This window comes from Corylus avellana, chromosome 9 (genome assembly GCF_965113065.1).
Source record: "Corylus avellana chromosome 9, dhCorAvel1.hap1.2, whole genome shotgun sequence".
Classification (NCBI taxonomy): Eukaryota; Viridiplantae; Streptophyta; class Magnoliopsida; order Fagales; family Betulaceae; genus Corylus; species Corylus avellana.
In genome coordinates this window covers 14,259,958-14,270,093 of record NC_142498.1, presented here as the reverse complement: position 1 = coordinate 14,270,093, position 10,136 = coordinate 14,259,958, and the positions used below count along the sequence as shown (strand labels likewise).

The 10,136-nt window shown below is 36.0% G+C and overlaps 1 protein-coding gene across 3 annotated transcripts; it reads left to right on the top strand.

Moving 5' to 3' along the window:
* The first annotated feature begins 345 nt into the window (after positions 1-345).
* Positions 346-8,685, top strand: LOC132189708 (oxysterol-binding protein-related protein 4B). 3 transcript variants are annotated; one of them, XM_059604484.2, is made up of 7 exons: positions 346-448; positions 3,301-3,456; positions 4,188-4,433; positions 4,527-4,623; positions 4,727-5,018; positions 7,478-7,580; positions 8,262-8,685. In XM_059604484.2, exons 1-7 carry the CDS (start codon positions 446-448, stop codon positions 8,514-8,516), a joined length of 1,152 nt encoding a protein of 383 aa, XP_059460467.2. In that variant the 5' UTR covers positions 346-445; the 3' UTR covers positions 8,517-8,685. The 3 variants fall into 3 exon arrangements, with proteins under 3 accessions (XP_059460467.2, XP_088366622.1, XP_088366623.1); XM_088510496.1 differs by lacking the exon at positions 346-448 and adding an exon at positions 2,480-2,704; XM_088510497.1 differs by lacking the exon at positions 346-448 and having other exon boundaries at positions 3,086-3,456.
* The last annotated feature ends 1,451 nt before the right edge of the window (positions 8,686-10,136 follow it).

Genomic DNA, 10,136 nt, shown 5'->3' with positions numbered 1-10,136 from the left:
AACAATCTCAAGTGTCCAAAACTATCCCAGCCCAACATAGGAGGTTGCCAAACTACTCCCACAGCCTTGGGGTAGTTCGAGCATGCCCCATTTGGCCAAAGACCATAGCTGAGCCACCATATGCATTTTTTTTTTTTTTTTTAGTGTAAATGACATTTGTCATTATATGATTGGTGGTGATTGTTTAAGTTAACAGATTGGGTCAAATTTTGATTGAGGAGACCAATTTGTTTGCTCTCTCACATTTGAAATCAGATATTTGTCAAAAACAAAACTTGCAAATAAATTCCCCACCGGCACCAACTGTCTGTCATTCTCCCCGTAGGCGGTAGCCCCACTATAAAAAGGCATTTGGACCTCACGAAAAAACCACACAAAGAATACTCCTCCCCAGTCCTGATCTACAACTTCTTCCTCTTCGGCGCCCCCTCCCAAGTCTCTTCAAATGGTATGCATATCTCTCGCTCCTCTTAATTATCTTCTCTCATAAATCATATTGCTTCTGAGAAAACAAAAAATCTTGCTTTGTCGTTTCGTCTTCTCCGAAAAACCGCTGATCATCGATCGGTCGGTCGGCATATATATATTATGTAGTCCTTGTTTCCTAGGAAGCTGTTTTCCGACATGTGAAAAGCGGTTTCCGTTGGAGAAAGAAAGCAGTTTGCCGGCGCTATTCTTTGATTGTTTATGATATTTTTTATATATTCCTTCTTTTTGCGAAAGCGAGACGGAAATGGCAAAAGTTTGTTTGGCATCGTGTTTTTCGGCCTGCAGTGCTGGCCGAACTTTGTTTTGTTGGCTGCTAATTTATTTATTTATTTTTTATTGCTTAATCCCATTTTCTTCTTTTCTAAATTCTTGCACGTTAAGAAAGGACAACATGCGAGCTACGATTTGTAGATTCGTTTGTAAAATTAAGTATGTTTCAGAAAATTTGCTACCTACTACTAAAAATCGATTGTTTTATAATTGTTTCACGTCACATGTCTAATCAACCCTCGAAAATCCTTGCCTTTTAAAAACTAAATCTAAAAATTCTAGAGACTGTCTCCTTATTACTGTTCTTTATTTCAAGTGGAGTGGTCGCAAATTACTTATTTCAAGGGTAATTAATCCGCCTTCATAGAATTTTACTCTGCAATTATATACCATTTTATAAAAAAAAAAGATGTAATTTTTAATATTATAATTGAATTTAAGATGAATCACAATTAAACTTTAATTTAATTTAAAACTTTTACCAACTTTAAAAGATAACATAAGAATAAAAAGATAATATATAGTATTACTCCGATTTGATTTAAATACTGTAAAAAATTACGCACACGTGCGGAGCACGGTTGTTTTTTCAATGGTACAAATTTTTCATAAGAAAAACTGAGAATGAAATTAAATCTAGACGGTAAAAACAAGACCCAAACCAAATAATATATATATATATTCAAATATATTCATTAGTTATGGACGTTTAATCTTTGTTTTATTTATTTATTTCTTGTTCAAACGTTGGACATAGACTTTGAGACTTTTGTGACATCACTTTTTGTATTATTGTGAATCTAATCGAGACAAGTAGACAACCTTCGAGACGTGTGCTACTTTTTTTTCTTTTTGGTTCAACTGTATGACATCACATTTTCTGGTGCCATTTTGAGATCCTCATTTTTTGGTCTTCATGTGTGTATTTGTTGACATCATTATTTTGGTACCATCTCCTCAAAATACATTACTTTTGAAGCATCAATATTTACACTTGTTGGTTAGACTTAACAGAGTAATTATAGAAGTTTTTCATTTGGGTATTCCTTTGGAGGTGGCCGTACCACCCCCGAGGATCACAGGATGGTTTCGGTCACCTCAGACCGGCACTTGGGGCCTAACCACCCCTAAGGCCAACACTGTAATTTTTTTTTTTTTTTTTTTCCATTTTCATTTGGTCCTCTGGGGTGGCCAGCCACCCCTATGGCTTTTATTATTTTTATTTTTAATTTTTATTAAACTATTTAATAATAGTTTATTATTTTTTTATTATAAGAATTTGTGTTCAATTTGTGGCCCTCTTAACCATTAATTGAATATCCTTTGGTTCAAAATAGACCGAGGAGAATCCTTCTACGGGGAGCTTGCCTTTTACTCTCAACCAAACATAAACTTATGATTCAAATATTCAATTAACAATGTTTTCAATGAGCATTAATGAGACCTTAAAATATTCAATTTTTTAATTTACTTTATGATGATAACTTCTAAAATCTTTTTGGCACAAATCCAAATTTTTGTGCCTTTCAATAACAAATCGACACATTAACCTAAAATAAGAAAATTAAATGTTGCCAAAATATGGTATAAATAAATACAGAAGTTTGTATGAATTTGACATGTTAAAAACTAAAATTAATTATCTCCTTGGTAATATGCAAATTTTTGCATTTATTTAAACCATTAGATAAAATAAAAGACTCAGATCTCAATCAGTAGTATCAGTGGCGGTGGTTTTTCTCTTATCCTTTTTATTTTTATGTTTATCGTGGGATAGTCCAGGCCAAAATATATATATTATTTGTCTCCACCACCGTGCAAGGCACTCCAGAGCTTCACTTGTCCTTTTTTCTTTTCCTTTTATTTTATGTATATGCAGGACAGAGAAAGGGGGGACTGGCAGGGGCAGGGCTCTTCTCAATTGACAAAAAAAAATTTTTTTAAGGTAAAAACAATTTTTTATTGTTAAATTTTTTTTTTTGCTAATGGACCCCTACCCATTAAATTTTTTCAGCCATGACCCCTACCCTTTCTCAGGCTGGCTTCGTCCCTGTTACCTGTATATGGTGTCTCTAAAAACTTTATTTTACTTACTTATATGGTTATTTTTTATTTATTTAATTTATCTTTTCTTGTACAACTCTCTCAATTGACTGTTATATTATACAGTTACAATAATGTTTTTTTTTTTAATTAATTTTTACTACATTATTAAATTATATAACGGTTTATTAAATAATATTATTTTTTAAAAAATTGCAAATAAGGGTCTCGTACTCGCATTAGAACAGGGAAGGAGGACAAATCAAACAAACAAATAAAAAGAGAAAAAAGAAAAAGAAAAAAGCAGAATCGATTCTGTTATGAGAAATAGCGCGAGTCTCCTCCATACCTTCTAAAAGCAAATTATTCTGTGCATCGTAGCTAGATGCTCACAAGAGAGTTGAATTTCTCTTTCTCCCCTTTTTCTTCTTGTTGTTTGTTATTAATTTTATTTTCTCCGGCTCCCTAACCGTTGGGAAATGTAACGGCGTGATGCAGGCAACCGGAGAGGAGAGGGAGAGAAGGATTATTCTTGCGAAGCCATTGACAGTAGGGGAGGAGACGGACGTTGATTACAGAGCTCCCAATCCTCTACAGCTTGTTTTCAGTCTCTTTAGAAATGTACTGCCAGGATCAGATCTCACAAAGTTTCAGGCAAGTCAACACTCCCGTTTTCAACTCTCTTTAACTATTTGGGAAAGGTAGGGACGATTTTGCATTTTTTTTTTTTTTTTAATATTAAAACTATAATCATAATTACTTCGATTAAATTTATTTATTTTCATCTGTTTAAATTTTTAGAACAAATGATGATTTAATATGGTATTTATCATTCACTTGATTGTTAAATACTTTGAAAAACCTTTTAAGCGGCATTTGTTTGTGGAGGATTTTTTTTTTTTTTATCTTCGGTTTGTATCTCAAAAGAATAAGCCGATAGAAAAGAGATGCCATTTTAAATTATGACTTATTCAAAAGCTTAAGTTAATAGAAGAATGTGATGAATATTTAATTAAAACTCTAATACGCATTCACATGTGGGTCAAACTCAAAACCTTTGTTCTATATCGTTCTAAATCATTAATTATCTTGAAAGTTTAAACCAATTGAAAAAAGTAAATTTAATCATTTAATCAATATTCTAGTATTTCCTTTCAAATGTTGGCTTAAATTCTCCGTCAATAAGTAAAATATGTAACTAAAATGGAGAATAAATTATAGAGCCAGAGTTTGAACTCAGACGCTGACTGGATTTGGTATTTCATTTATGAACTTCATATTATAGCGAGGTTGTGATTTTCAATTGTAAGAGTGGTAATAGTGATGTTTGTGATGGTCATATGGTGTTAACAACAGGAGATTTGTTGTTCATTTTGCAAGTGCAGCTGCCACCTCTGTTCAACCTTCCAAAGTCACAGCTTCAGTGCTTCGGGGAATCAGTGTATAGCACTGCTACTGATATGCTGAGCAGGTGTAACAGTAGCGAGAACCCTCATGACAGATTCATAGCCGTTGTAGCATGGAGCATTTCCACTGTGCGTCCTCTGGTCTTTGGTGTTGCTCCTTACAATCCCATTCTTGGAGAGACACACCATGTTTCAAGTGGAAATCTCAGTGTTCTACTTGAGCAGGTATTCCCTTTACTCTTCTGCACTTCTTATATTACTTCTACAACTCTAGAGTTGGAGCAATGGAATCCTTTTAAATTGTAATCCTTTCTGCAGGTTTCACATCACCCACCAGTATCTGCCCTCCATGCAACCGATGAGGAAGAAAATGTTGAACTGATATGGTGTCATCATCCTAGTCCCAAATTTAATGGTACCTGAATTTTAGTAAATGTTGAATTGAACATCCATATTGTTTTGGCCTTAACATATTTTTCAGTTTTCCAACTACTTTTGTCTTTGAAAAACCGATATAGGCACTTCAGTAGAAGCTGAGGTGCAGGGCAAAAGGCAGCTGAAGCTCCTAAAGCGCGGAGAAACTTATGTAATGAACTCCCCGACGCTATCCATGAGATTTCTTCCAGGTCCTGCTGCTGATTGGGTTGGTAATGTCAGAATCCAGTGTCAAGAAACTGGCCTTGAAGCAGAGTTATGTTATAGAAGCAGTTCTTTTCTATGGCGTAAAGGAAATCATCGATCTATCAAGGGGAAGATATTTGAGTCGTCATCGTTGAAGACTCTTTATGAGATTGATGGTCACTGGGATAGGTATATCAGTATTAAGTGTCTTTCTAACAACATTCCTTCTCCTTTCTTGCTATCATTCAAAATCAATTGCTGTTAATTGCATAATTACGATATGCATTTCTCTTCTCTAATGTTTTTAGGTTGGAAAAAAAGATCTTGGGCAAAATTAATTGTTGGTTCTTTCTTGCATGATGAAGCTGAATTCTGCACAGCCAATTCCATGTCGAGGAAAACTTGAAATCACTCAAACAAATTGGATTAGAGACCTGTTGGGTTGAGCCGGCGAGGGATACCTTGGATGCCTAAGTCAACCCGTAGCTCTGTCATGTTTTGTTGCATTGAACTTAAATCATGGTGCATTCTCCATCTTTGCTGCATCCAAGGAGGTTAGGGCGAGGCCAACTCCATTGTGCTATTTATATGAGGAGTTGTCCACCTTCATTGTCCAAATTTTGAACTCCTCCCCCTCTTCTTCCATTTCTTGTTGGTCCTCCTCCTCTGTTGTTGCATATTCACCAAAAAAGTCTGCCTATTCCAGTCCTTTGGGAGGTACTCGATGTCAAATACACCAAGTTAGACTAACCATTCAATAATTCATCTTGAAGTCTTGGGTTTGTTTAGGGTCTTCCTGAGGGCTGGTTAATGAATATTCACACGCAATGCACTTGGAAGCATGGTGAAGATGCTGTGCATGGTTCATTGCCAAATCTTTCATGAAGCTACTATACGGCCAGATCCCAACCAAAAGGGCTGTGAAAACCACATATTCTTGGTGTCCATCTGCCGACAACCTTTCTCCATTGAAGTGGGTCACGTAATCTCTCAGTGGCTCACCCTCCTTTTGCTTAAGGGTGAGCAGATAGGCAACCACTAGTCTCTTGCTACGAACTGACTCCCAAATTGTTTTCTCTGCTTGGTGAAAGATCCTATCGATCTTGGCTGCAGCATGCTAAACCACTTCCTAACTGCCCCTTTTAAGGTAGTTGGGAACACTCTGCACATGGTCTCATCTGAGACTTTTTGTGTGTCTGATAGGTCTCTAAGTGATCGAGGGGATAGTTAGTCCAGGTGTACACTTCCATGCTGGCTACTGTAAACATTGCTGGAAAGGGGAATCCCATGATTTTGGCAACAAATGGGTGGTTAGAGCTCGTCCATGCTGGAGGGGTGCTTGCCATTGATCTTCCGAGATATTTCCTCCAACTTCGCCTAAAAGTCATTTAAGCGACAGTCAACCCCGTTGCCTGCCTCATTGGAGCTCACAAGTTTTCGCTTCGACTCTCTTCCCACGAGAGTTGCGTAGCCTTCCCCTTCTAGTTCTCCTCCATTGCTCTGCTTGTCCTCTACCTCGTTCTCTTTGGGAAGAGGTAAATTCGGGTTTTTCTTACTCTGATGAGAAGGTTTTGGATTCATCCGCTGGAGCTAATTCATAATATGCTAGTTCTGCTGCAACATGTGATCTATGTTCTAGCCATTTGTTGTAGTTGGACCTCAATTGTGAAAATGCATTGGTCTTGGGGGATCGGCCACTCCTGGGGTATTGGCCCTTCTTGAGGGTCCTCCGCATCCCTCTTGGCACTCCTCAACCTAGTGGTTCGCATGTGATCTGAAAGAGGAAAAAAGGGATGAATACCGCACAATCACGTTCCTACAGACTAGGGCAACTAATGAAGCTGAAATTTACTCGGCCAATTTTAACCGAGGAAAACCTGAAATTAGTAAAAGAAATTGGCTTAAAGGGTTGCCGGGGTGAGCTAGTGGGGGATACCTCTAATGCTTAAGTCAGTAAGTAGCTTTGTCAAAGTCCTTTTCAAGGGGAGTTCTTGCATAATTGTGTTCAACAAAATGAATGAGTGAGTGAAAAACTACCCCCTCTTTTGATCCATTCATTCTTCCTTCAATCGAAGGTCATTTCTCTTTCGTACGACCTTGCCATGTGTTGTTTTTCGATAGGGTTGTGTGATTTTTCCTTGACTTATGTTCATTGGCTTTGGCAGGGGTTGTCCCCAATAATATTCCCTTCATTACAAATCAATTGGCATTAAATGTCAACTGCCCCTGTAATTGAGGGAGAGTCGCGCTCCCATACCATCTCCAACGTGGTCAGGAAAACTGCTAACAACATTGGGCTTTGAACTTAGTTTAGGTAACAGGGGTGATTAGGTACTTTGCAATAATATTGTTAGGCTAATCTGGGTTTGGGCTGGTCAACACCCGCAATGGGCTGACCCAAGTCCAAAGAGGTAAAATCCTGGTGTATCATTACTCAGTCTTTGATATGCTTTCAACTGAAATAAATTATAATGGACAAGCAGCTTTTGATTGTGCCTTTTTGTTTAATACCAAAGATTATGTTTGAAATTTTTAGAAGCACCTACATTATATGTATAACAATATCTTACTTATCAAAAAAAAAAAAAAAAAAAAAAAATATGTATAACAATATCTTACTTTTTTTTTTTTTTTATTTCTTATTGCAGAATTGTCAGTGTGAAGGACATCAATCATGGGAAATTTACAGTTATGTACAATGCAAAAGAAGTCCTTTCAGGTCTGAGTGCTCCTATCGTAAAGGATCTAAGGGTAATTCTTTTATAATCCTCATCTACTCATCTGTTCCCCTGTTTTTTCTTTATGTGTTGGGTTCATATTTCAGAAAATATGGTCAGAAATAATGGCCTTCCCATTTATATTCATCCACATTGATTATTTGGCTATATTTTCCAATGTTATTGTGGCAGTTGCATTTCTCTTTGCATATGGAGAAATAGTTACATTTTTGTGTTATAAATCTACAACTTGAATATATATACATGTATCAGAGAAGCAAAAGATGGATTTTTCTTTTTCAAGTAAGTATATATGATGCAGCAATATATGAATTACTTTCATGATTTATAATCTGAAGTATAAAGATAGAATTAGAAACTTACCACAATCTAAGCTAACCCTTGTTTCAGTTGAGGTACCAATCTGGTAAAAAAACTGCTTCTATTGTATCTGTCATATACTTAGTCCAGTTACTTGTATATCCTTGTTTTTCATTCCTTCCTTGAAAAGATAAATGTCGGAGAGAAAAACTATTTAGTAAACTGCCATACAACTGGGATAACATGTTAGTGAAAATCCGCCCTTAGTTGTTTTTTTTTTACAAGTCTTTGTTGATCCAAAAGTTGATTTTCACTACTATGCCATCCTAATAGCATGATAGTCGAATAACCTATGAGTACCTGACAATGAGTTGATATTCCGTTTTGGCAACAGGAAGTATGGGCAAGTGAATCAGCTGTGGTGTGGAGTGAGCTGAGCCAGGGCATCCTGAGCAAAAACTGGGAGAAAGCAAGAGAAGAAAAGAAAGCAGTTGAGGAAAAACAGAGGGAGCTATTGAGAGAGAGAGAGTCAAAAGGAGAAACTTGGGTTCCCAAGCATTTTAGTGTGTCTTATTGCAAGGAAGGCGGGTGGGACTGCTCACCTATTCAGCAGAAGGTCCCACCAGCCCCCATTGTTGTGCCCCTTTAATTGGGAGTTTCTTGCAAGCGTAGTCATAGGATTATGAATTGGTCATAATTGTTAGTCTCTTGGCCAACCCACCTGTAAACAAATAATGATAAGTGTCATCCTTTTTTCTTTTGTTTTTTTTTTGGATTTTTATTAAAATTTAGTGGCTCTACTGTTGCTTTGTGTTGAATTCTATTTTCTTTATTAAGTTTCTGCCTGAATTTTTTACCTCATTTTAATTATTTGGTGCCCAACTTAAAATCAATGTAGTCCTCCCCTTTTAAGTTTTCCTCATCAATTAGTGGAAGTAGGGTTAATGAGTTCGGGCTCCTTTTTTTAATGCTTTTTAGGGCTTTTTTTTTTTTTTTTTTTTTTTTTTTTTTTTTTTAAGTAAAAACATTAACAAACAATTCAACGTTTACAACACTCAAAACTATTCTTATATTTATATCACATTACAATAATAAATAATAATAATAATAAAAAAAAAACAATAGGATTTGGCTCAAATTAATGCTCTCAAAACAATTATAGCACGTATCCTATAATTTTTTCAATAGATTTTATTCTAAATTTTATTTTATAAGAAAGAGACAATGAAATGACAATTACAATTGCTTGAGCCTTAAAAAAATGAAAAGATAAAAATACTCCTTAAATATAACTAATTGAATACTGTTCGGTTCAAATGATTCAGAGAGGATCTTGTTCCCTTTATGTTAAAGTTCTATATTTACGAAAATGCCATCCATAATTATATGGTCTAATTTGATGCCTATCTATCTTTTTATGCGACTTCCTCCCTTTTCTGGGTTTGTTTCTTTCAAGCCAATTGAAGCATGGATTTTGATCAACACTAATTTGTTTGTCGGGATAGTTAACAATTTGAATACTAAATATAAAAATATGGGCTCATTTATCCAAGTGGACAAGCAATCCAAAATTTGCTTGGATAAGTGAGCTCTATATTAATTCTCTCACATTTGCTGCTTAAATTATTAATAATCTAAACAGCAAAATTGCTATAACTCTCTATCGAGTATGTGGCAAAGCACTCTATGATTCAGCACCATAATTTTATCTTACAATTATCCAACAATACATTGTTGGATTTTATTTATGTTTTTAACATAGATTGAGCCTGGTTCGAGCTGGGTGTCGGGGTCCAGTGGCTCGGAGCTGGCGCAGATAAGCTGAGCCGGGGTGCACACGAAGTGCTTGGGGGGCTTGCCGGTGGCTTGGCTGAATGAAACAGGATGTTTGAAGTCCTCCACGTGGCCATTCATGTGAACCAGTCTTATGCTTTTACTTGCCGGCGATGATTTGCAGAGTGAAAAACAAGCACCCATATTTCTCTGCATGATAATGCAAAGAAGGAAATATATATATATAACAAAGAGGTCCCTATTCTTTCTTAATTATATTTTACCAACTAATTTAGACTTAATCGGAAAAGAATGCAAGGTAATGAACCACTTGAAAGTAATGGCCTGATCAGATCAACCAGCAATCAATGACTAGCTTGTAGCCTTTAAATTATTTTTCCTTTTAATTTTTGGACTAAACCAACGCTGCCATGAGTGCCATTGGATTTCACACAGTTTTTCATGTTAATTTATTGCTAGAAGAGTGTTTTTATAT

Excerpts from the sequence above, each read along its gene's own strand:
- LOC132189708 (XM_088510496.1), top strand. The coding sequence starts at position 2,627 with ATGTATATGCAGGACAGAGAAAGGGGGGACTGGCAGGGGCAGGGCTCT. Across the intron at positions 2,705-3,300 it reads CAAAAAAAAATTTTTTTAAG|GCAACCGGAGAGGAGAGGGA; the intron begins GTAAAAACAATT and ends GGCGTGATGCAG. Across the intron at positions 4,624-4,726 it reads TCCTAGTCCCAAATTTAATG|GCACTTCAGTAGAAGCTGAG; the intron begins GTACCTGAATTT and ends AAACCGATATAG.